The following is a 27,943-nucleotide window of genomic DNA, read 5'->3' as shown; positions in this document are numbered from 1 at the left end:
GTCAAATGTATTTGCCTTTCTCTATGGAAAGGATCCTACACGTTGCTGCAGGCTGAGTTGGAATGGCACTTTCGAGAGATTACTGTAATTATATGTGAACATAATAACCTTAGGAAGGGTTTCTCAGCTCCACACTTTTTTCTGGTCTCATCATTCGACTGAGCTCACCCTTGGGTGTGCTCTTAAGATGAGACTATCAGTCAGGTTTCCCCGGTCTTAGCTTTCTCATGTTGTCATAGGCCAAGACAACACAGATCTGTGGGTCAGAGTGGCTCCTCCCATCACTTGCACCAAAGTAGGTACAGTATTATTCACCTGAAGAATCAAGAGACTACTCCCCTTGCGGTTGGACTCCTTAATCTGTGGACTGATGTATGACTTCCTCTTGGAGATTAGAGACAGAGTCTGTCGCAGTAGGTGTTTTTTCAGGCTACCTTGTAACTCGACATAAGGGTTGCACATGGCATACTTCACTGTGACAGGCATCTCATCCCAGGATGAGAGGGTGAGGTTTCAGATGTTACTGGTGTCGTGAAGAAATCTGCTGGCTTTCCTGTTGCACCAGTTTCAAACTTCAGGATAACTATTTTTGTCCTCCCTGCAGATTTCCTCTGAGAGTAGTCTGTTATTTAGAACAGTTTGGTGTTGAGCTTGTCATTATTCTTTCCAAAGAGTTCTATGAAGGCAGCAGTGGATAGAAAACTGGAGTCTTGAGACCCTTATCCACCATTTGGTATCCTTCAAATTTGTTTCAGGGGAGAAGACACCAGTAGCCAAACCTTCTTTGGTTCCTGGCTTGGGAAGAAGACTGCTCCTCCAAGATCCAGACAGATAGCCCAGTGATTTTTTCTAGAAAAGGAAGGGAAGGGGAGTCTTCCCAACCCTTTTGTCCTCCTCCCCCAGCTATGCCATAATGTGAGTTCATCATGTTTGTTGCAAAAAAATGTACTCCTTTTTGCTCACAACACTAGGCAGGGTACTGCTACAAACAGTGTGTTGTTTTATAGCATCAGGTTTAATACTACATACTCTGTTTGCTAGGGGTTTTACTTCAGTTGCAACTAAAATGTGGAATAGTTTGCCTAGTGTAGTTGTGGAATCTTCTGATCTCCAAATGTTTAAGCATGTAGCAAATTCATTCTTTGTCTCTGCTGATATCTCCTGAATTTCAGGTGTATCAGTTTTGTTTTTTATTCCCTCAGAATTATTTATTTCCCCCTCTCTCTCTCTCTCTCTCTCTCTCTCTCTCTCTCTCTCTCTCTCTCTCTCTCTCTCTCTCTCTCTCAGCTGCTACGAATAGGGGATGCCTGTTTTGCCATTGGGCAATGTTGCAGAGAGACAGCATGGAATCTTGGGTAGTGTCAGTCCTTCAGGACAGTTACTGGATTCCTTTCAAGCACCCTTGTCCTTCCCCACTCCTGCATCTCAAACACTAACTATGTAACATCTGCATCATCTGAATTCACCAAAATATCTGTTTCTGCCATTAAAGGTGGAGGCAGTGGTGAAGAAGGGCGATATCAAAGTAGCTGAGTGCAGGTTTTATAACCGTATTTTCCTGATGAGGAAAGAAATAGGTGATTTCCTTCTTTTCTTGGAATGATTTTATCCTACAGACTGACTTCAAGATGGAAACAGTGCACTCAGTGCTGGGGTCTTAAGAGAATGACTTCATGCTTTTGATAGACCTGAAGGAATCATGCTTTCAGGCATCCCTTCATCAGGACTCTTGGAGGTACCTCTGCTTTTTCTGCAATGGGACAGTTATAAATTCTCAACTTTGGACTTGTAACAGCCCTACAGGTGTATAATCAGGTTTTCACCCACATCCTCTCCTTTTGCCCATGAATTGGGAACGTAGTAAGTCGGGAGAAGTTGGATCTTACCTTTGTAGCAGCTCATAGACTCAAGAGAGGTGAAATACTTCCCATCAAGCTCTCTAATGATCAGGCTCAGAGAGTTATTGGTGCAGTTTCTGGCCTGGCAGAAACAACCAGCTCAGTTTTAGCCATACATCATCTTTGGAGAAGCTCATGCTTCAAGGGCATATCCACTTGCGCTCACTTCAGTGGCAGCTGAAGCAGCACCGGTCAACCCCATTCAACCTCCTTTCTCAATCTGTATCCTTGAATCCGGCGATCAGAAACGTTCTAGCGTGGTGGCTGGATGATAGAAACCTCTTTGCTGGAGTTCCATTGAACTCCCTCCCTCCCAAAATGCATCTGTTCACAGATGAATTGAGGGATGGTTTGGGGACTTCTGAAAGGTTTGTAGGTATCAGGACTGTGAGCATAGGGCATACCTCAGCAGCATATCAACTTACTGGAGATGCAAGTTTGAAGGGACAGTCTCTCCTCCCCTTTGAAAGTTGGCAGTGTAGATGCATAAGTAGGCAGTTTGCCATACTGCTGAACTGTCAGGTAGATATATTCCAGTCAGGGGAAAGTTTTCGCAGACCAGCTCAGTCATCAGGGTCAGGTTGTGGGGACAAAATCGTCTCTGCACCCTTGTAAAGCCTTTCACCTTGTAAAGTGGAAAGGCTGTTCAGGCTATGATGGTACCCAATGCTTGACCTGCCTGTTTGCCACCAGACTGAACAGGGAGCTTTTGGTGTTCTGCTCTCCAGTTCCAGATCCATCGGTGATGATGGAAGACATTGTAACACCCTTGGTACAGTTTGGATTACTATGCTTTTCTGCCCCTCAACTCCTCATTTGGAGGTTTTCCAGCATTTACTGCATGAGAAAGGCTTTTCTAGCAGGGTTATGAGGGAGACGTCTGGGTATCTCCATATTTACTTCTTGAACATGTGCCAGGGAGAGTTGGCTATATTCTGTAGTTGGTGTCATAGAGGGGGTTATATCTCTGGTTGGAACATTTGTTCAGATCACAGACTTCTTAATCCACCTTCATCAAGACAGACTCTCCTCAGTTACTGAGGTGAAAAGCTATTGCTCAGCTTATCCCAGGTCTTTGTGAAGTGCCTGGATCTCTCCAGTTTGATGGAGTTGTCCATGCAGACTTTTCTTCTTTGGAAACTTTGTCCTTTGTCCCCCTGAGTTGGATGCATCTTTCTTCCTCCATACCCAAACCTACATATAGAGATCGGACTCTCAAGACTTTTTCTTGCAAGCCTTACCATGACAAAGCAGATGGGGGGTTAAACTGTGTTTCAGAGGGATGATGGGGGATCCCTTCCCTTCTCCATTATTCCATAGTGTGTGGCAAAAATACTACCAGAAAGGGACAGTTTCTCTCTGTCCAGAGTGTTGGCACCTTTTCATTAGTACAGGCAAGCTTGCTTGCAGTAATCAAACGAGCTTTTGAATCCTCTGAAGAGGACATCATTGTCCCTACTTGTGCGAGAGCCTGTGGAGCCAAGGGCATAGAACCATCCTAGTCTTTTGGAGAAACTCCTTGGTTCAACAGGTCAGGTGTATGGTGAAAGCAACCTTCCTTCACCTTATTCTCCCTGTAGGGGGTTAGGTTTCATCAGTACACCTGACATGATGCACTGTAGGCATTATTTAAGGTTCTTTGCAGCATCTCTTCCGCCTGCACCTGCAACCCCTTTCATTCCTGTTACTGTACTTTGGTTCATTTTCTCTTTCTTCCATCTTATTTTCCACCCTCTCCCGACAATTACTTAACAGCGCAACTGTAAGGTTTTCCTCCTTTTACACCTTTCAAACCTTTTTACTCTCAAGTGCTGAATTACCTCATAGATCTCAGCACGTGGCCTTTGGCCTAAATTTTATATTCCATTCCATTCACTTCATTCTCCATGACGGACATCACCCACAAGTCCCTGAATACCTTACTGGGACCTGTGGTTGCCGTAGGGCCGGCTTAAAGCTTGTTTGATTAATTTGATCAAATTGGGCCCTGCGCCGGAGTTACTGTTTGAAGCCTTTTCTGTATCCTAAGAGGAATAAACCGCTACCGAAAACATGAAGTGAAAATGAAGAATTAATATTCCTCACATTATTTTGCATACTAGTCTATATTAACAGAAAAAATCACTTGGGAAATCATTTTTACATTACACAAAAAAATCGTCTTAATTTCTCTAATTTTCTAATTGGGCCCCGCAGTTCCTAGCACCGGCCATGGGTGGCTGCTCAACAAGTTGTGTAGGCACCCAGCTCCATTCAGACAGAAAAATATCTGGCCCAAATATTTAGTTTCATGTAAGCCTTGGAGTAAAATTTCAAAGTGAAGAATCTTTCTTCCCGTTTTCCGAGTAGCATCTAGGCCAAAGTACCTTCAGGTATCAGACTAAATACAGTATAGATTACAACACTGAGCACCCAATCTTCGCATAGCTCCCAAGATGCGTTGCCTTGTGCTCTCCTTTTCAGGAATTGGGGAGATGTAAGTGTGAGTGGAGTCAGATTCTGAACTCATCACTTGGTAATAGCTAGAATTAACTGTCTTCCAACTTGAATTCTCTTACTGGGGATGCCATGCTCTCCAGTATTTAATTATTTGAGTGAATTGTGTTTCTCGGTCACAGCCTCACTCATACCAAGGGCTCAACCATATACAGTTTAGGCCTAAGGCCATGCGCTAGGACCTGTGAGGTCATTCAGCGCTGAAAGGGAAATTGACATTAAGAAGGGTTGCATGGTGTAACGGGAGGAAAACCTTTTGCAGTTGCACTATGAAACAACTGGTAGGAGAGGGTGGAAAGTCACATGGAAGAAAGGGCTTATGAACGGAGGTACACTAAAAAGAAATGAAAGAGATTGCAGCTAGGGGCCGAAGGGACGCTACGAAGACCTTTAAGTAATGCCTACAGTGCATCACGTGAGGTTCATTGATGACACTACCTCCCCTACGGAGAGTAGGAGGTTAAAGGCGTCATTTCATCCTCTACCACTCGCATTCGTGACTGAAAGCTTGGTGGCTCTGGATAGGATTCAACACCAGTCAGTTGATAGAGACGATCTCCCGCCTATGGAGTATCTCATATAAAAACGGCAATGGTTTTTATTTCTTTACGAATAAATAACATGTTTTAAAAAGTAGTTTTTATTCCTAGTCATACAAACCAATGCCACCGCAGCCATCCTACTCTGTCCCTGTGGGCTGATGAAAAAGAGCTTAGCGACCATTAGTGAGTGGGGAGTATCACCCACACTCATCCCCAAAACGTATCTCCCCCCATAATCACCAATTAACAGCCATGTTACTAAGTTCAGTAACCGCTCCCATCCCAGCTCTTGCTAAAGGGTACTCCATTATACAAGGCAGATGGTTTGTAGCCTATACCTTGGAAAAATACTAATTATTTCTAAAAAGTTTTATGAAATCTCTGATGCTACATTGTTTGAAAGTAGACCCAAAAAGGCAGCTTGTTTAGTCCCTTGATTAGGCTATTTAAATTTTTAAAATAAGAATGTGAAGACTGTGATAGTAGTTTTTAGAACAAATGTCTACTTTTGACAAGTAGATTATTTCAGCGTTTGAAGTACGATTATCATTAAATTCAGAGGTGCTTCTCCGTCTTAGGACCTAAAGTACTATAAAATCTCCCTTTAGGGCAGCATGATTTTTCAGTCAGGAACAATTTAGTGTATGTAAAAGTTTGAAAATATTTTAAATACTAAAGTCGAGACACGTGACTGTGCTAGGATTTTTTCGTAAAAGCCTATTTTTAACAATAAAATTTAGTGCTTATTATAACATAAAAATAAAATTTAATGCTTTTTATAACAAAAAATGTAATGCTTATTATAACAAAAACAATTTTAATTCCTATTATAACAATAAAATATGTTTGTATGTGTGCTGATGATTTGCCGAGCGAAGAAACTTTGATATAAGAAAAGTTTTACGTTTGAAAATGGTAGAAATTTTCGAATAGATGGAAAGAAATCATTATGAAACCAGCTCAGAGATTGGGAAAATGTAATGTGTAGTATAGTTGTAAAATGTAAGCTTAATGAAGGATATAAAAAGCTATTTTCTGTCCAATTACATCTTGTTTATAAACGTAGACTTTGAAAACGGTCGTTTGACAACCAAAGAAAATGAATAATTTTATGGGACACTAATTTATTATTATTAAATAATAATAATAATAATAATAATAATAATAATTATTATTATTATTATTATTATTATTATTATTATTATTATTATTATTATTATTATTATTATTATTATTATTATTATTATTGCTTAGAAATTCACAATGTCGTGAAACGCAGTTGTGTAATAAAAATTCACAAATTATAGTTATGTTATTATTATTATTATTATTATTATTATTATTATTATTATTATTATTATTATTATTATTATCTAGGTTGGAACTCTTTCATAGTGTATTTAGCGAATCAAATAATCGCTTTATTTGTATTCAGTGTATTTTTTCTATATTAATGAGTTGTTTTCATCGAAGGCCAAACCGCATAGGCGTATTATATTCTCAAAGTTCGTCTGTAGGAAAACTAAAATTTTTTACACGTATTTGCTTATTCCAAGCTTAGATTATCGTGTTATGCTTTATTTCTATATATGTGGTTGTAGAGTAGTTTGGTGTATGTGATTGGGTACCGACTCTACGTTTGTGTGTGGGGTCTACAGTGCGTAATTACTGTATAGACTGGTTTGGGACATAAAGTGGCTACATAAGTTATCTCCACCACTTTAGTATTACTAAAGCAAATCGATTCAAGTTTCCTTTATATGATGATACTCAAGGAACCCCCACGGACTGACAGTTTCCACTTGAACTTCTCTTTTAAAACTTTTGTTTTTACTTTTTATTTCTTTGTTCAGTTTGTTCACTTTCTTTGGTTTTATGTACAGCCCTCCACAGGGACAATTCCCTCTCTGGCGGGCCCTTGTACGTTTTCAGTATTAGGTGCTTCTTAAATATATGTTATAATTGTCTTTCACGGTGTTTTCTCGTCAGTATCGTAACTCCTGCGGGATAGGAGAGTCCTTAGTTCCTTTTTAGATTTGATTTCTATGTAAACGCTTTGTAATTATTGTTTAGTATAGCTGACGAGGACGTTAGGGAAAGTCGGGAGCTTGGTTTTACACGGTAGTTTTTTGTTACCCATAGTGAGATGAGTGCCCTTTGAACATTGCTGGAGGTCCATACAAAATATGGGCCGTCAGTGCACCTCGTCGGTGCACTGTAGGCATTAGTTAAGGTTCTTTGCAGCGTCCCTTCGGCCCCTAGCTGCAACCCATTTCATTCCTTTCACTGTACTTCTGTTCATATTCTCTTTCTTCCATCTTACTTTCTTCAACCCTCCCTTAACAGGTGTTTCATAGTGCAATTGCAAAAGGTTTGCCTCCTGTTACACCTTTAGAGTCTTTCACTCTACATTTCCCTTTCAGAGCCGAATGACCTCATAGGCCCCAGTGCTTGGCCTTTGGTCTAAATTTTATATTCCATACCATTTCATTCTACATCGACGATACCCTCATCTGTGTGGGGTCCAAGGGGAAATCTGAATTTACAGTGCACTTTTTGAAGCTGCCTCCATCCTCTAATTTACCTGTGGGTAAAATGGCGACCCTGACCCCAAGAGATTGCTCCATGACGGTATACATAATGTAAAGTCCACTATCCCTGGACTCTGCTTGAACGAACAGAGCCAGTGCCTGGAGGGTTAGAAGTGTGTCGTGGACGCCTACAGTATGTCCGGAGGGCCCTGTGTCATTGCATGAATTGAAAGCACACCACAGACCAACCTGAGAGGGCAACAGGAGTGCTTGTCAACTGTGATATCGACAAGGAAATTGAGAGGACGCTAAGATCGACCTTGAACGTATGATATGGATCCCGTAGGGGGTTGGGTAGTGTCACCGGTGCACCTCACGAGGCGCACTTTAGGCAGTACTTAAGGTTCTTTGCAGTGTTCCTTCGGCCCTTAGCTGCGACCCCCTTCATTCCTTTTACCGTACCTCCGTTCACATTATTTCTTCCATTTACTTTCCTCAATTATTTCATAGTGCAACTAAGAGGTTTTCCTCCTGTAACACCTTTTAAACGTTTCCTTCTCAGTTTTACTCTCAGTGTTGCATTACCTCATAGGTCCCAGCGCTTGGCCTTCGCCCTAAATTGTATATTCCCATATGATATGGGATCAGTAACCCAAGAATCATGAAAGAAGAGCAGCCAGCAAAGCTATTTCACAAGGACCCTTACATGAAAACTGAGTCTTTATAGTAAACTCCTCTACCACATCTCGGGCACTCGTTCTCATAATTTTAGAAAGAAGTGTTTCAGTCAAAGGATTGGGGACTGGCTGTAGAAAGTGGGGAGACACAAGATGTTCCCCCAAGGAAGCGCTTTGAGAAAAAGTGAAAGTTTTCGGCATGATTTTTGTCCCCAAGGATGCGCTCTGGGAAAAAGTTAATGTTTTAGGCTTAATGTTTGTCCCCAAGGAATCGGTAACATTCATCTGAGGAAAAAGTAGAGGTTTTAGACACTGAAGAATAGGCAGTGGAGGTTAGAGGAAAAGGTTTTACAAGATAGCCTTTGAGAAATGGGGCAAGAGATTGCCCACGAAGCTAAAGTTTGAAAACTCGCAAGGCTGAGTCTTCGGAGATGTAGACTGAAAAAGCCTACTGATAATGAGAAAGAAATTAATTAATAGAGTCATGAGAAATTCTAATACGAATGGAGGAGTGAGCAGATGTTTTACCATCACAAGCAACAAATGTTGAAATATTAAAATGATCCCAGTCAGAAATGAGGTTACTGAGAGAACTTAGTATCTTAGAGAGTATCATTGCCCAGCATTTACATAATAGAAAAATACCCCCAAATTAACTCAAGGTAAACAATAAATGAAGTTAAAAATTGAAAAAACAGTACACTTGTGGAGAGGCGGTATTCTATTATCATAATTTTTATTGCAGTACTGAAATATGGAAGGAGTTTGAAAGAAAGAACAAATAATTTTATCAGTTTATTGAATGACATAGAATCTCTTAGAGGCAATTTAACGTTACTTATAATGTGAAAAATATTTTTCATATAAAAAACTCTGCAATACACACTTATTTTATCTAAAAACCCTATGAAGTAATACTAGCTAGGTCTATTGTTGCATTTAATTTAAAACTAAATCATTTATTTCTACACGAACTTCTACCCTACGGAATCTACAAAGCTGAGTTTCTGAGGAGAAAATATATGAATTTAACCACACTACAAAAATATATTGTATTTCATGAGTTATTGGAGCCAAATATATATATATATATATATATATATATATATATATATATATATATATATATATATATATATATATATATATATATATATATATATATATATATATATATATATATATACTATAGTTTACATACATACTCAGTTTACAATAGAGGTTTGTTATCACCATGCTGTAATTTAAGGAAATATGCTTTATGTATCATTATACTATCTTCTGTATTCTTAAAATCTACAGTATCCTAGATCACAGTAGTTACAAGTCTTTAAAAGTCTGGATAAAAATATGTTTGCTGGACGGATGGAAAATCATTCTTTAAGTGTCACACAGTCATCATTCAACCCAGGCACCCTTTTTGGGGGGGGGGCGGGCGCAGTTCTCATGACCTCCCAAAAACAGTTCCTTTGACACCCCTCAGAATTTCGGCCAGAAGCCTTAGCCAAAACTAGGCCTAGGGCCAGTTCCTCCGATAGCCCCCTCCACTCAAAAATTTCCACCACAAACCTAGCCATAGCTAGGCCTAGGGCCAGGTCCTCTGACAACCCCCTTTCCCAAAAAAACTCCCCCCCCTCAAAATTTCGACCAGAGACCTTAGCCATAGCTAGGCCTAGGGTCAGTTCCTCTAACAACCCCCCTTCCCCTCCCCAAAATTTCGGCCAGAAGCCTAGCCATAGCTAGGCCTAGGGCAGACGGTCTTGTACTGCTTCTTCGTCTCCGTTTCTACCTTCGTGACATCGATCGTTTTGGTCTCGACAACGACTGTGGTCGAGTAGACCGTATTCGTGCTGGTGACGGTCGTAGGGAAGATTTTGGTGTACGTTACTATCTCGGTTATGGTGGAAGTGGAGTATACGACTAAGGTCGTGGTTGTCGTTTCGGTGACGGTCGAGAGGACGACTTGGGTGCGGGTCGTGACTTGAGTGACTGGGACTACTGTCGTTGACTGGAAGAGGGAACGAGAGGCCATTTTGACATGATTTCTTATGATGATAAGAAGAGCAACATCCGTATTTATGTGGGTGGGACTTCAATCGCTCTTGTCAGCATTCATCAGCATATTTATGTTGTTGCTTCTAGAACTTTTAACATTGATTTAAACATTCACCTTTATAATGTTGCTGTAACTTTCAACACTCATCAGCATTTGCCTTTGTAATGTTGCTATAACTTTCAACATTCACCTTCATAATGCTACTATAACTTTCAACATTCACCAACATTATGCTACTATAACTTTCAACATTCATCAACATTCACCTTCACAATGTTACTATAACTTCCAACATTCATCAGCATTCACCTTCGTAATGTTGCTATAACTTTCAACATTTATTTAAACATTCACCTTTATAATGTTCCTGTAACTTTCAACTTCATCAACATTCACCTTTATAACGTTGCTAGAATTTCAACATTCATTTCCACATTCACCTTTATAATGTTGCTATAACTTTCAACATTCATCAACATTCACCTTTATAATGTTGCTATAACTTTAAACTTTCTTTTCAACACTCATCAATCAAAAACCCGTACAAAGTTGCTAGAACTTCCAACATTCATCAACATTAACCCTTATAATGTTGCTGTAACTTTCAACATTCACCTTTATAATGTTTCTATAACTGTCAACATTCACCTTTATAAAGTTGCTAGAACTTTAAATATTAATCAGCATTCGTCTTTATAATGTTGCTATAACTTAAAACATTCACTTTTATAGTGTTGCTATAACATTCAAGATTCAAACATTCACCTTTATAATGTTGCTATAACTTTCAACATTCACTTTTATAATGTTGCTATAACTTTCAACATTGACTTTTATAATGTTGCTATAACTTTCAACATTCATCTTTATAATGTTGCTATAACTTTCAACATTCTTTTCAACCCTCATCAGCCATTCACCCCTATAAAGTTGCTATAACTGTCAACATTCACCTTTATAATGTTGCTATAGCTTTCAACATTTATCAACATTCACCTTTATAATGTTGCTATAACTTTCAACATTCTTTTCAACAGTTATCAATCATTCACCTCTATAAAGTTGCTATAACTTTCAGCATTCACTTTTATAATCTATAACTTTCAACATTCATCAACATTCACCTTTATAATGTTGCTAAACTTTCAACATTCACCTTTACAATGTTGCTATAACTTTCAACGTTCACCTTTATAATGTTGCTATAACTTTCAACGTTCACCTTTATAATGTTGCTATAACTTTTAACATTCACCTTTATAATGTTGCTATGACTTTCAGCATTCACATTTATAATGTTGATATAACTTTCAACATTCATCAGCATTCAACTTTAAAATGTTGTTAGAACTTTCAGCATTCATCAGCATTCACCTTATAATGTTGCTATAACTTTCAACATTCAACAACATTCATCTGTATAATGCTGCTATAACTTTCAACATTCATCAACATTCAACTTTAAAATGTTAGAAGAACTTTCAGCATTCACCTTATAATGTTGCTATAACTTTCAACATTCACCTGTATAATGTTGCTATAACTTTCAACATTCATCAACACACGTTTTTATAACGTTGCTAGAACTTTTAAGATTCATCACATTTATAATGTTGCCAGAACTTGCAACCTAACCTAAAAAGCTGAAATGAAATTTACAAAGTCTGTTACATAAAATTCATGTAATACTTGCTAATTGGAATTCAGGCTTTAGGAAAGCATGGATTGAGTGAGGACCTGCATGTTCAAAAGCTAGCTCTGAAGAGAGAGAGAGAGAGAGAGAGAGAGAGAGAGAGAGAGAGAGAGAGAGAGAGAGAACTGCAGGCACTTCGTCCTTACCGTAGTGGTAACGACCTCGGTTTTGGTCTCAGTGACGGTGACGGGGTCACACGTGGGCTCCGGTTTCTCGTAGGTGGGGGTAGGGCTGTACTGGGGCACGCTGAGGGCAAGGCCCAAACCCACCATGCAGAAAACGAACCTGGATAACATCCTGAAGAAAAAAAGAAAAGGATTGCGGGAGTATACGGGAAGTGAGTTCAGTTGGTGGAATGTCCGTGGTCATTATGGAGATAATGAAATAATGAATTTCAGAGTTCACCCTCTGATGATTTGAAAACGCATGCACAAACATATACATATAGATGTCCGTGTTGTGTTTTATATATAGGCCTATATATATATATATATATATATATATATATATATATATATATATATATATATATATATATATATATATCTATATATATATATATATATATATATATATATATATATATTTATATATATATATTTATATATATATATATATATATTCTATATCTTAATTCAATCATTCTTATAATCAAAATTTTTTGCTGCTGTCAGAATCTGATTACATCACAGGAATATTAGACTTTCAAGGTAACCAGTAAGAAAAAAAAATGATAGAGTTCCCCCAAGGCTGAATAGACACGAGTAATCATCAACGTACGGTGATTACGAAAGTCTTTTGATGGTGATGAAAATTCTTTCTTTAAATAGCCAAGAAGAAGATTAAGAGGAATTTTATAATCTCGACAGATGGCGCCTCGAACAGTTACGTCATCACGTCACGTCGCCTTCGGCTGGACGCCGCCGAAAGTTCGTTAAAAGTGACTTGAAGATTTTAACGTTATAAATGGCGGAGAGTGATATTTAAAACCCGCTCGCTAATGTAACGAAGATTCGTGACGTTTTAAGTAAGATCTGAAGTCAATTTAACGAAGTTTCGTGTCTTTAAAAGGAAGATTTAAAGCAAATTTAACGAAATATCGTGATGGTAAAATGAAGATTTGAACCCAATTTAACGAAATTTCGTTACTTTAAAAGGAAGATTTAAACCCAAAATTAGCGAAATTTTGCGACGTTAAAAGGAAGATTTAAACTCGAAATTAAAAAAATTTCGTGACGGTAAAAGGAAGGTTTAAACTCAAAATTAACGAAATTTTGTGACATTAAAAGGGGGATTTAAATTCAAAATTAACGATATTTCGTGACGTTAAAAGGAAGATTTGCACCCAAAATTAATGAAATTTCGTGACGTTAAAAGGAAGATTTGAACCCAAAATTAACGAAATTTCGTGACGTTAGACGGAAGATTTGAACCCAAAATTAACGAAATTTCGTGACGTTAAAAAGAAGATTTGAACCCAAAATTAACGAAATTTCGTGACGGTAAAAGGAAGATTTAAACTCAAAATTAACATTATTTCGTGACGTTAAAAAGAGGATTTGAACCCAAAATTAACGAAATTTCGTGACGGTAAAAGGAAGATTTAAACCCAAAATTAATGAAATTTTGTCGTTAAAAGAAGTATTTAAACCCAATTAACAATATTTCGTTACATCAAAAGGAAGATTTAAACCCAAAATTAACGAAATTTTGTGGCGGTAAAAGGAAGACTTGAACCCCAAAATTAACGAAGTATCGTGATTGTAAAATGAAGATTTAAACTCGACGAAATTTTTGTGACATTTAAAGAAATTTACGAAATTTTGTGATGCGAAAAGGAAGATTTAAACCAATTAACGATATTTAGTCACGGTAAAAGGAAGACTTAAACTCAAAATTAACGAAATTACGTGACATTTTAAAGATTTAAACAAAATTTAACGAAATTTCGTGATGGTAAAATGAAGATTTCAATAAAAATTAACGAAATTTTGTGACGTTAAAAGGAAAATTGAAACCAAATTTAACGAAATTTCGTGCAGTAAAAGGAACATTTAAACCCAAATTTAATGAAATTTCGTGATGGTAAAAGGATTATATAAACACAATTAAACGAAATTTTGTGACGGGAAAAGGAAGATTTAAACCGAAAATTAATTAAAGTTCGCCACGTTTAAAGGAAGTTTTAAACCCAAAAATTAACGAAATTTCGTGACGTTATATAAAAGGAAGATTTCAACCCAATTTAATGAAATTATGTGACATTAAAAGGAAAATTTAAACCGAAAATTAACGATATTTCGTCACGTTAAAAGGAAGATTTAAACCCAAAATAAGGGAAATTTGGTCGTTAAAAGGAAGTTTTAATCCCAAAATTAACGAAATTTCGTGGCGTTAAAAGGAAGATTTAAACCCAGAATTAAAAAATTTCGTGACGGTAAAAGGAAGATTTAAACCCAAATAACGAAACATTTTCATGTTAAAAGGAGGATTTAAGCCAAATTAATGATATTTCGTGACGTTAAATGGAGGATTTAAACCGAAAATTAACGAAATTTCGTCACGTTAAAAGGAATATTTAAACCCAAAATTAACAAATTATTTTCATGTTAAAATGAAGATTTAAACCAAAATTAACGAAATTTTGTGACATTAAAAGAAGGATTTAAACCCAAAATTAACGAAATTTTGTGACATTAAAAGGGGGATTTGAACCCAAAGTTAACGAAGTTTCGTGCAGGACACCGTACGATACGGTATTAAATACAGGTATGATACGAGCACTCGGGTTTCATGCTGGAAGCTGTATGTTAAACATATTCTGTAACTTAATTGGATTACAATGGATCCAAAATCACGGTGTAATTAGTCAGTTAATCTCCAAATGACATAGTCATTATTGGTAATCACGCGACTTCATGAGTAATATCCGAAGATAATCACAGATTAGGTAAATTAAAAATAAATAAAAGATTTGCGTTCATTCTGAAAATTGGAAAAAAGCACTGATGTTATTGTAAAGTCTCTCTCTCTCTCTCTCTCTCTCTCTCTCTCTCTCTCTCTCTCTCTCTCTCTCTCTCTCTCACTCACTTACTTGTGGCGTTCACTGCGTTTCGAGGAATGCTTAACAATTGAACATAGCGCCCTCTTTATATAGAGGAAGGGCGGGTGTGGGCGGGGAGATGAAAGGAAGGTGGGCAGGGTCGTGGGTGGACCTCGGACTCCGCCCACCACCCAGCCCACATTTCCCACATTCACGCCCACTTCAGACCTTGGCGGTTTGTAATGTCGTTTTAAACATTTGCATGCGATTGTCAGTTTTTTTACCGGCGATATGAATTATGTTAAAAAAATCTCCCCCTCTCTCTCTCTCTCTCTCTCTCTCTCTCTCTCTCTCTCTCTCTCTCTCTCTCTCTCTCTCTCTCAGTAAAGGAGAATATATGAGACAGTGATATCTATTTTTTTCTGTTCCCTAGCAGTAATACGAGAATTTGAATCTCTCTCTCTCTCCCTCTCTCTCTCCGAGTAAAGGAGAATATATGAGACAGTGATGTCTATTTTTATCCTGTTTCCTTAGCAGCAGTACGAGGATTTTGAAAGGTTCTCTCTCTCTCTCTCTCTCTCTCTCTCTCTCTCTCTCTCTCTCTCTCTCTCTCTCTCTCTCTCTCTCTCTCAGTAAAGGAGAATGTATGAAAAACTGATATCTTAATGCACTGATATTCTTTAGCAGTAACTTGAGAATTTTGAAATGTCTCTCTCTCTCTCTCTCTCTCTCTCTCTCTCTCTCTCTCTCTCTCTCTCTCTCTCTCTCTCTCTCTCTCTCTCTCAGTAAAGGAGAAAATGTGAGATAGTGATATCTTAATGAATTAATATTTTTATTCCTTAGCAGTAACACCAGAATTCTGAAAGTCTCTCTCTCTCTCTCTCTCTCTCTCTCTCTCTCTCTCTCTCTCTCTCTCTCTCTCTCTCTCTCTGAAAAACTGATCTCTTAATGAATTATTTTTATTCCTTATCAGTAATACGAGAATATTTAAAGGAAGGACTGCAATATAAAAATAAATAAAAATTTGATTTGAATAAGTATAAGAGTTTTTAGGGCATTTTAAACAAACGGTAAAAAAAGTAATTAATTGTAAAATGTATCAAGAAGGTAATTTGTAAGATAATTCCCTTTGAAGTATATTTGTAGCATATTTGTTGCCTAATATTTAAGAGCATAAAAAAGAGAATCTTTGTGTATTAAGGAACATACTTGTTATATGCTAATGGGCTAGGTTTTATGCTTACAAGATCTCTTAACATCTGCGCATGCGCACCGAGTGCCTTCAATAAAAGTGAAAGCGTGCAGTGTACTCGGTTAACCAAAATAAAAAAAGAAATAAAAAATATAGGTCCATATAACCAACAGGTATCAGTAGAAGCCATTTATTTGATGGGTAACTGAGTTTCAAGAGATGTAATGTTGATGATTTAAAAAAAAAATTACGTAAAATATCTGTGTACATCTTTGCGGGATCCGTTGATTGAGGTAGTTTTTCTGTGGCGTGGTAGCGAGAATAGCCTTTGATAACAAAGGATTAATTAATTGAAATCAATAATTACTAACTTAAAAATAATGGATTAAAGAATATCATTTATATCTTAAGACTTGATCGCCAACTAAAATAAAACTGTTATTAAAACAATAAGTAAAAAATGTGCCGGAGTTTCTTCGGCGCAGTCGAGTTCTCTGTACATCGTATAAGGCTGTATAAAACTCTCAGCCGTGGCCCATGAAACTCTCAGCCACGGCCCTGTGGTGGCCTGTGATGTTGGCACCTATTGCATTGCCCCCCATCAGGGGGTAGAGTGCCGTCAGTGCACCTCAGCTGCAACCCCTTTCGTTCCTTTTACTGTACCCCCTTTCATATTCTCTTTCTTCCATCTTTCCACCCTCTCCTAACAATTGATTTATAGTGCAACTGCGAGGTTTTCCTCTTGTTACACCTTTCAAACTTTTACTATTCTGTTTCAGCGCTGAATGACCTCATTGGTCCCAGTGCTTGCTCTTTGTCCTAAATTCTTTCTTCAGTTCAATTCTATAGCGTTGCCAGACGCACGATCATGGTTAACTCTAACCTTAAATAAAATAACTGCTGAGGCTAGGGGGCTGCAATTTGGTATGCTTGATGATTGGAGGGTGGATGATCAACATACCAATTTGCAGCCCTCTAGCCTCAGTAGGTTTCAAGGTATGCGTGATGATTGTGGATGATCAACTCAATTTGCAGCCCTAGGTTTCAAGATCTGAGGGCGGACGGACAGACTAAGAGCCATCTCTGTTTTCTCTTATAGAAAACTAATAAAATCCACATTCTTTGAGTGAAATTCCATAACCGACCTTTTGGCATTAATATCGTTATTATTATTGTTATTATTCACGAACCCTAAAAGCTTTTGCTTGCTAGGAGGAGGTCGCGACGCAAAGTTGTTAAGAGCTGTCAGTCAACGCAGTCGAAATTGAAGGGAATTTGATGTTGGGTAGTGGGAAAAAAAATTATGTAGGACCGCCAAGCATAACGATATAAATGCTGTAGCCGGAACTGTTTTAAATTACTGAGAGGGGGATGTGTATATGTATATATATGTATGTATTTGCATATGTTTGTATATATATATACACATATATGATATATGTTATATATCTATATAAATATATATATATTTATATATATATATATATATTTAATATATATTATATATCATATAATATATATACATTTATATATAAATTTTATATATATATATATATATATATATATATATATATATATATATATATGTTTGTGTTTATACATACACACACACACACACACACACACTCAATTTATGAAGAGACCTAGTCGGCCACAGTTGCCCAAATCGAGTTTGACCATCCACTCTCTGAGCGAACACAAACTTGAACCCAATGAAGACCCAGGTTATATAATTCTGGAAGCACATAGGAAGTAAGAAGTTTCCCACGCCGGGGAAATGGATGGGGGCGAGAACGACGTTGTTTCCAAGTCGAGCAATGTTGTTTTTGACTAATCGTGAGAACAACAGTGACCTCAACGAAGACGACACCTCTGCTGACGAATCAAGAGTTAATTACTACTTCTCACCAATTACTTAGGCTGTTGAAGACAAATTTTTTCAACCTATTACTTAATTCTTGAAGGCTGAGCTTTTTCCGTTCTGAATATTTGCGGCGAATTATTCTACATTTTACGTTTGTGACGCTGTTGATGGCGATGATGATTCTTCCTGAATGCTTCTCGTGAAGGAATTTCTAAGTCGTTTTAGTATTTTCTTTGTTTAGTAGGTTTTGAAATTATTATTATTATTATTATTATTATTATTATTATTATTATTATTATTATTATTATTATTAATGGCAAGATACTTGTACGCTTTTGAAATGCCAACCACACCTGCTATTATTATTATTATATTATTATTATTATTATTATTATTATTATTATTATTATTATTATTATTATTATTATTATTATTGAGTAGCATGAGTCTTAAAATGCAGAAAAAAATCCATATTTATGTAACTGTACAAACGTATTCATTTTTAAATATGGTTTTACAGTTACACAACTGTGGGTTGGTTTCTCTATTATTAGTATTATTTGGAAGCCTGAATTTCAAGTCGGTGGCCTCTGTGGTGGTGGGCTTGTTCCATGTGAATAAGGTTCATCATCGTCTTCTTCTGAATAATAATATAATAATAATAATAATAATCTTATGACTATATCGATAATCCAACTTTCGTATCACGTAATAATAATAATAATAATAATAATAATAATAATAATAATAATAATAATCTTATAACTATATTGATCATCCAACTTTCGTATCACGTAAGAATAATAATAATAATAATAATAATAATAATAATAATAATAATAATAATAATAATAATAAAAATAATAGTAATAATAATAATAATAATAATAATAATAATAATAATATATGAAGGGAGAACCACCTCTTTGTGGCAAGTTTTGTTGAATAAAATGGCTGCATTTAGCGAATTGATTTTATACTGAGTTTTCTCAATTCTTCTAATAATTCGCTTTTCCTCCACATCAGTATTAGTCAATAATTGTCCAGGGTTCATATGTCGATGGATGAAAAACGAATTATTAGAAGAATTGAGAAAACTCAGTATAAAAACAATTCGCAAAATACAGCCATATTTTTCAACAAAATGATGATGATAATAATAATAATAATAATAATAATAATAATAATAATAATAATAATAATAATAATAATAATAATAATAATAATTTTATAACTATATTGATAATTGAACTTTGGCATCACGTGATAATAATAATAATAATAATAATAATCTTATAACTATATTGATAATTGAACTTTTGCATCACGTAAGAATGCGTGGTCGTGTTCATCTGCCAAGCGCTGACCAATTACTTTAAATCTCTGTAATTTGTCTCATTCTTCTGTTGTGAATCCCCAAGGATTTTTTATTTTTATTTTATTTTTATTTTTCAACAAAAGCACTTGGCAGACCTAACGAGAAGGAACAGCACAAGATGTGGATGGCGTGTTGAAGGATTTTGAATAATTAAGATAATTACCTCTTGGATGAATAAGATTGTCTTATTTTCAAAGAGGCTTTCTCATGGACGCATATTTGTCTTGGTACGCACGTAAATATTCCCCGTAAGTGGGGTAGTACCGTCAGTGCAGCTAATACGGTGCACTGTAGGCATTAGTTATTAAGTTTTTTGCAGCCCAAGGAGAGAGAGAGAGTATAGAAAAAGGCGATGAATATATAAATATGAAGGGATAGAAAATAAAACCGATACACTTCAAATTTTGGAGATGTCAGCAGCCTGCCTAGGTCAGGTCAGGTCAGACCAGGTCGGGCGCCACGCCTCCGTGTTACAGCTGTAATATATACTGTATTTCAGTGGTGGTCAAGTTCCTTCCTTCTTCAGAACTGTTTAAATTTGTCAGTGCCATTTTTCTATTCACTTTTCCTGAATATATAATATATATATATATATATATATATATATATATATATATATATATATATATATATATATATATATATATATTATATATATATATATATATATATATATATATATATATAAATATATATATACATATAAAAACATATATATATATATATATATATATATATATATATATATATATATATATATATATATATATATATATATATATATATATATATATATATATATATATATATAAAATGCACAAACATAATGCAATATATACGCACACACACACATATATGTATATATAAATGTATATATGTATTATATATATAAATATATATAATACATACATCTATAGTATATATATAATTATAAAATACATATATAGTGTATATATATATAATTATATAATTTTATGTATAAGAAATTATATTTCCTCCCTTCGTTAAACACAGAAACGAGAGTCCTTGTGAATTAAAAGACGTAAACTTGATTGTAGCAAACAACTCAACACTAAAAATGAGGCTGTTTATCTTATTTTGTATCACTGTCTCTTCATACAGTCATATAGTTACGAGCTCTAAAGCATGAAGCATTCAGCTAAATGCAAATTTTAGTAATTGACTTATATTTTTAACTGTTTATGTATTAAATTATTAATTTTTTTTTCTGATAACTCATATCTTTCTGTAGTAATTATTACCTTCTGTTACTTCTCTCAAATGAGAGACAGAGAGAGAGAGAGTTACACTTCCTCCGTCTCCTGTCCCCTTTTAGAGAGTGAGATAAACAGAGAGTGAGTTAACACAGTTAACACTTCCTCCGTCACGTGTGAGACTGGAGAGAGAGAGAGTGAGAGAGTTACACTTCCTCCGTCGCGTGTCAAATTTTGGGCGGGGGGGGGCGAGAGAGAGAAAAGAGAGAGAGTTAGGACTCCTCCGTCGCCTGTCAAATTGGAGAGAGAGAGAGAAAGATAGTTACACTTCCTCTGTCGCCTGTCAAATTGGAGAGAAAGAGAGAGAGAGATGGTCACTCCGTCGGCCGAAGGACAGGGCGGGGTCCTCCCGCCGAAAAACTTGGTACTAACTAATTGGTGGGAATCATATAAACACCTTTCGTTCTCTCGGTCACAGTCGAGTGGCGGCTTGACCTAGAGCGAAGGTTTCGTCTTTATGATGAGCTTAAAATTTAGGCCTAACCAAAGAAAGGCTGATTAAGCCTAGCATTGGACAGTCGAGCCAAAGTCAATATTCTTTATTCCATTTAAAATGGAGTTGTTGTTGTTATGAGGTCTTGCATTGGATAATCAGAGTTGTTCTTGATATTAGGCCTAGGGATGGACAGTCAGAGTATTTCTTGTTATTAGGCCCTAGCATTAGACAGACTTGTTCATGATATTAGGCCTAGTGTTGGACAGTCAGGGAGTTTCTTGTTATTAGACCTAGCATTGCACAATGAGAATTGTTCTTTTAATTAGCCTTAGCTTTATAAAATCAGAGTTGTCCTTGTTATCAGGCCTAGCATTGTACAGTTAGAGTTGTTATTAGGCCTACCGTTGGAGAGTCTGAGTTGTTCTTGTTATCCAGCGCTAGGCCTAAAAATAAGAACAATTCTGGCTGTCCAACTCTGGACAATCAGAGTTGTTCATGTTATTAGGCCTAGCATTGGCCAATCAGAGTTGGAATGAATTCCCGTGAAAAAAAAAAGATCCGGGTGTTTCTCCGATATAATTACTTATGAGTCGAAGTGTTCATTATTATTACTTAAATATTCTTGACCTTACTTATGCAACTTTCAACGAGAGAATCATCTTAATGAGTTTAGCGAGAAGCTTCACACTTAATTATGTTTTACTCAGTGTAAAAACATTTTGGTGGTTGACGGAGAGTCAATTTTTATGTGCGTGGTCTCTCTCTCTCTCTCTCTCTCTCTCTCTCTCTCTCTCTCTCTCTCTCTCTCTCTCTCACATATCAAAGTACAGACAGGCGCGTGTATATATTATTAAAATTCATGCTGATGTATGTATGTTTTAGGAGAACTGCTCTCTCTCTCTCTCTCTCTCTCTCTCTCTCTCTCTCTCTCTCTCTCTCTCTCTCTCTCTCAACCCAAAGTACAGAGGCGCATGTATATATTACTAAAATTCGTGCTGATGTGTGTGTGTGTGTGTGTGCATTTAGGAGAACTGTCCCTCTCTCTCTCTCTCTCTCTCTCTCTCTCTCTCTCTCTCTCTCTCTCTCTCTCTCATCAAAGTCATCCGAAGACCTGCGGCCATAGAGCCACATAGCGTAATGAATCGCTTTGTATAAATATATATATATTTTTTTTATTTCCTAAGCGACCTTGGTCTCAAGAACCGAAGAGAAGGGGAAAGTATAGAGAGAAAGTATAAAGAAGACACATTATAAAGAAGAGAAAGTATGAATGAGCCTAATGGCTGCAGAGTAATGATGTTATTTAGGATGACTTAAAATAAGAAAAGTGAGTGTGTGAACTTTCCTGTTGCTAAGGTAGAGTCGTGACTTTTGTCTGTACGAGGTTCTCTCTCTCTCTCTCTCTCTCTCTCTCTCTCTCTCTCTCTCACACACACACACACACACACACACACACACACACACACACACACACATTAAAGTACAGACTGGCGCATGTTTGTAATACAAAAATTCTTGATCTCTCTCTCTCTCTCTCTCTCTCTCTCTCTCTCTCTCTCTCTCTCTCTCTCTCTCTCTCTCTCTCTCACACACACACACACACACACACATAAAAACCACAGACTGGTGCATGTTTGTAATACAAAAATTCTTGCTGATGTCTTGCTCTCTCTCTCTCTCTCTCTCTCTCTCTCTCTCTCTCTCTCTCTCTCTCTCACACACACACACACACACACACACACACACACACACACATAAAACCACAGACTGGTGCATGTTTGTAATACAAAAATTCTTGCTGATGTCTCTCTCTCTCTCTCTCTCTCTCTCTCTCTCTCTCTCTCTCTCTCTCTCTCTCTCTCTCTATATATATATATATATATATATATATATATATATATATATATATATATATATATATATATATATATATGTGTGTGTGTGTGTGTGTGTGTGTATATATACATATATTAGATTTTAAAACTTTTATATATATATATATATATATATATATATATATATATATATATATATATATATATATATATATATATATATATATATATATTATACACACACACTACATATACACACAAACTTTAATCATTTTGAAACTTATAAACTTCTGAAGAACCTTAATATTGCAAACTTAAATGAATTAGTAATAAATTGTGCAGATACAACATTATTACAAACATAAATAAATATAAATAAGAAATATGAAAGATAAATTCCTTCTCTTCATTATCCTTCAGTCAGACGGGTTCCCGTTGTGACGTAGCGAGAGAATGTGTGAAAGTTGTTTGCACTCGCTATGTGCTAAGCTCCTTCCAGCACCTGTCACGGAGCAGTCTTGGAGCTTTAAAGAACACCAGTCTCGGAGCTTTATGGAACACCTGTCTTAGACCCTCAAAATGTTCGTTAAGTCGAGGTGTTACTTAATGATACTGATTTACTTTTTTTCAAATATATAACTGTTTTTTTTTTAGGTCCTGTAAAAGAAAACTATTGTTCCGGTTTTGTCTGTCCGTCGGCACTTTTTCTGTCCGCCCTTAGATCTTAACAGCTACTGAGGCTAGAGGGCTGCAAATTGGTATGTTGATCATTCACCCTCCAGTCATCAAACATACCAAAATGCAGCCCTCTAGCCTCAGTAGTTTTTATTTTATTTAAGGTTAAAGTTAGTCACAATCGTGCTCCTGGCAACGATAGAGGATAGGCCACCACCGGCCCGTGGTTAACGCTTCATGTGCCGCGGGTCATACAGCATTTTACCGGGACCACCGAAGGATAGATCTATTTTCGGTGGCCTTGATTATACGCTGTAGCGGCTGTACAGAAAACTTGACTGCTCCGAAGAAACTTCGGCGAATTTTTTACGTAGTTTTTTCTTTTTCTCTCTCTCACAGATTGGATATGACGACTGGCAATGACTGGATGATTGACTGTCGTTACTTAGACAGTCCAAAATTGTCTCCTGAGGCAAAGGAGGTAAGTTTTTTTTATAGTAGATTTGTCGACCATTAGATTAGATCCTTGATGTTTTTATTTTGCGTAGTTTTTTTTCATCTTAGCTCTTTGTGATAGAGCAGTATTTGTAAATGGAAAACTGTTGTCTACTTTTTTTTTTTTTACACGGAAACTTCTGTACCCAGAAGGGTCCTTGCAGCACAGTGTAACTTTAACTTTCAGACCTAGAAGACTCATTGAAAGACGATGTACTAACGTTCATACTCAGAATATACATTGAAAGATGACGTAACTTGAAAACTTTTATACGCAGAAGATTCATAGAAAGACGATGTAACTTGAAAAGGTTTATACTCAGAATTACATTGAAAGACGACGTAACTTGAAAACTTTTTTACACAGAACATATTTGAAAACTCATTGAAAGACGACGTTATACATACAGAACATATTTGAAAGACGACGTAACTTGAAAACTTTTATACACAGAACGTCATTGAAAGTCGACGTAACTTGAAAACTTTTATAAACAGAAGATTCATAGAAAGACGATGTAACTTGAAATGTTTATACTCAGAATTACATTGCAAGACGAAGTAACTTGAAAACTTTTATAAACAGAAGATTCATAGAAAGACGACGCAACTTAAAAACGTTTATACTCGGAATATACATTGAAAGACGACGTAACTTGAAAACGTTTATACTCAGAATATACACTGAAAGGCGATGTAACTTGAAAACGTTGATACTCAGAATATACATTGAAAGACGACGTAACTTGAAAACGTTTATACTCAGAATATACACTGAAAGGCGATGTAACTTGAAAACGTTGATACTCAGAATATACATTGAAAGACGACGTAACTTGAAAACTTTTATAAACAGAAGATCATTGAAAGACGACGTAACTTGAAAACTTTTATACACAGAAGAGTCATAGAAAGATGACGTAACTTGAAAAGGTTTATACTCAGAATATACATTGAAAGACGACGTAACTTGAAAAGGTTTATACTCAGAATATAAAATGAAAGACGACGTAACTTGAAAAGGTTTATGTGCAGCATATACTTTGAAAAACGACGTAACTTGAAAAGGTTTATACTCAGAATATACATTTAAAGACGACGTAACTTGAAAACTTTTATAAACAAAAGATCATTGAAAGACGACATAACTTGAAAACTTTCATACACAGAAGATTCGTTTTCTGAAAGATGACGTAACTTGAAAAGAAAACTTTTATATATAGTAGATTCATTGAAAGATGGCGTAGCTTGAAAACTTTATACACAGAAGATTCATTGAAAGATGACGTCACTTGAAAACTTTTATACACAGAAGATTCATTGAAAGATGACGTCACTTGAAAACTTTTATAAACAGAAGATTCATTGAAAGACGACATAACTTGAAAACTTTTATTTACAGAAGATTCATTGAAAGACGACTTAACTTGAAAACTTTATACACAGAGGATACTTTGAAAGACTACGTAGCTTGAAAACTTTTATACACAGAAGATACTTTGAAAGACTATGTAACTTGAAAACATCATGCACAGAAGATTCATTGAAAGACGACGCAACTTGAAAACTTTTATACACAGAAGATTAATTGAAAGACGACGTAACTTGAAAACTTTTATACACAGAAAATTCATTGAAAGACGACATAACTTGAAAACTTTTATGCACAGAAGATACTTTGAAAGACTACGTAGCTTGAAAACTTGATACACAGAAGATTCATTGAAAGACGACGTAACTTGAAAAAACTTTTATACACCGAAGATTCATTGAAAGACGACGCAACTTGAAAACTTTTATACACAGAAGATTCATTGAAAGACGACGTAACTTGAAAACTTTTATACACAGAAGATTCATTGAAAGACGACATTACTTGAAAACTTTTATGCACAGAAGATACTTTGAAAGACTACGTAGCTTGAAAACTTTATACACAGAAGATTCATTGAGAGGCGACGTAACTTGAAAAAACTTTTATACACCGAAGATTCATTGAAAGACGACGTAACTTGAAAACATTTATACACAGAAGATACTTTTGAAAGACTACGTAGCTTGAAAACTTTATACACAGAAGATTCATTGAAAGACGACGTAACCAGAAAACTTTTATACACAGAAGATTCATTGAAAGACGAGGTAACTTGTAAAAATTCATACACAGAAGATACTTTTGAAAGACTACGTAGATTGAAAATTTTATACACAGAAGATTCATTGAAAGACGACTTAGCTTGAAAACTTTTATACACAGAAGATACTTGGAAAGACTGCATAGCTTGAAAACTTTATACACAGAAGGTTCATTGAAAGACAACATAACTTAAAAACTTTATACACAGAAGATTCATTGAAAGACGAGGTAACTTGAAAACTTTTATGCATAGAGGATTCATTGAAAGACTACGTATCTTGAAAACTTTTATACACAGAAGATAATTTGAAAGACTACGTAGCTCTAAAACTTTATACACAGAAGATTCATTGAAAGACGACGTAGCTTGAAAACTTTTATGCACAGAAGATTCATTGAAAGACGACGTAACTTGAAAACTTTATATATAGAAGATACTTTGAAAGACTACGTAGCTTGAAAACTCTTTTTCACAGAAAATTCATTGAAAGACGACGTAACTTGAAAACTTTCAGACCCAGAAGACTCATTGATTGAACTTTCAGGCCTAGAAGATTCATGGAAAGACTACGTAGCTTGAAGACTTTCAGACCCAGAAGATTTGTTGATTAAAAGACAACATAACATGATACCTAAAAACCCACATATATGGTTTAAAAGATTGAATTCGGGTCTTAGATACAATGCCTTCCCTCGATTTCAAGTGAAAATTAACGTTGTTTATCAATTGCTGGTTAGGAATTACTCTTTTGAAATCGTTACGGAAGATATCAATTTTGTGTGGGGGCGGCGGGCGGTTGGGGGGGGGGGACTCATGGTCGCTTTTTCTCTAATTGAAGACCTTGCCATTTACTCAGAGTGAGGTCGAGAAGAAGCACCAGATGGTTAATGGATTTTTGGGGTGATTTATTTTCATTTTTTTTTATTTTGTCAGTAAATTAATTTGTACCCTGTCAAAATCTAGCTTTTGATTTTATACGTACAGTCTAGAGTTTGTTATTTGATCAGAATAGAATATATATTCACTAAAGAAGTGAGATCTTTGTACAAAAATTACATATTCAATGAAGAGGTGAGATCTTTGCAGGAAGGAGAACATATTCAAATAACAAACGAGACTTTCTCAGTAATTTAATAGAAATAATTGTGATGTGATTTTTGAAAGCATAAAATGTTATGAAAAGGAGCACTGTTGCGGTTCCTAAAGGGAATAATATTTTTGTTATAAGTGTATATGAATAGGAATAAGCAATAGGCCGTGGATATTCATAGCATGCTGCATAAGAACAGAATGCCTATATGGAAAAAAGAAGGAAATAAGAAATTCATAGGATTAGATTGATAAAGAAACAACTGTCTCCGATATTGTAGTGATGAAGAAATAACAGTCCTTGTTTTATGGTGATAAGGAAACAAAAGTCTTTGTTATAGACTGATAAAGAAACACCAGTCTTTGTTATTTAGTGTTAAAGAAACAACAGTCTTTGTTACATAGTGTTGAAGAAACAGCAGACTATGTTATGTGGTAATAAAAAAAACAGTCTTTGTTATATAATGATAAAGAAACAACAGAGCGTTATAGAGTGAAAAAGAAACAACGATATTTGTTATGTAGTGATAAAGAAACAGCAGTCTTTGTTATAGTGATAAAGAAGCAACGATCTTTGTTATATAGTGATAAAGAAACAGATTTTGATATATGGTAGTAAAGAAACAGCATT

At 35.8% G+C, this 27,943-nt stretch overlaps 2 protein-coding genes across 3 annotated transcripts in view; one reads left to right on the top strand and one right to left on the bottom strand.

The window, feature by feature from the left end:
* The window catches only part of LOC136840657 (threonine-rich protein-like), a 112,447-nt gene that overhangs the window by 3,135 nt on the left and 81,369 nt on the right, over positions 1-27,943 (top strand). For both annotated transcript variants that reach the window (XM_067107366.1, XM_067107365.1), the window contains exon 2: positions 23,990-24,071. Coding sequence is in view for 1 of the 2 variants with exons in the window: in XM_067107365.1 (XP_066963466.1) it covers positions 23,997-24,071 (75 nt within the window). In the remaining variant the exon portion in view is untranslated. The remainder of the gene's footprint in view (positions 1-23,989; positions 24,072-27,943) is intronic.
* Positions 9,800-16,195, bottom strand: LOC136841101 (uncharacterized). The gene is made up of 4 exons (XM_067108148.1): positions 16,146-16,195; positions 14,988-15,164; positions 12,040-12,190; positions 9,800-10,152 (listed from the first exon to the last, which is right to left on the bottom strand). Exons 1-4 carry the CDS (start codon positions 16,193-16,195, stop codon positions 9,874-9,876), a joined length of 657 nt encoding a protein of 218 aa, XP_066964249.1. The 3' UTR covers positions 9,800-9,873.

The sequence above is a fragment of the Macrobrachium rosenbergii genome, chromosome 8 (genome assembly GCF_040412425.1).
Source record: "Macrobrachium rosenbergii isolate ZJJX-2024 chromosome 8, ASM4041242v1, whole genome shotgun sequence".
Taxonomy (NCBI): Eukaryota; Metazoa; Arthropoda; class Malacostraca; order Decapoda; family Palaemonidae; genus Macrobrachium; species Macrobrachium rosenbergii.
Note: the sequence above shows the minus strand (reverse complement) of the source record. Positions and strands in the feature narration are given on the sequence as shown.

Bases quoted from the DNA above. Each gene is read 5' to 3' on its own strand.
- LOC136841101 (XM_067108148.1), bottom strand. From the start codon at position 16,195: ATGTTAAGAGATCTTGTAAGCATAAAACCTAGCCCATTAGCATATAAC. The intron at 15,165-16,145 runs GTATGTTCCTTA...CAAACCGCCAAG, and splicing joins AGCCCATTAGCATATAACAA to GTCTGAAGTGGGCGTGAATG. The intron at 12,191-14,987 runs GTAAGTGAGTGA...TTTTTTCTTCAG, and splicing joins AAACGCAGTGAACGCCACAA to GATGTTATCCAGGTTCGTTT.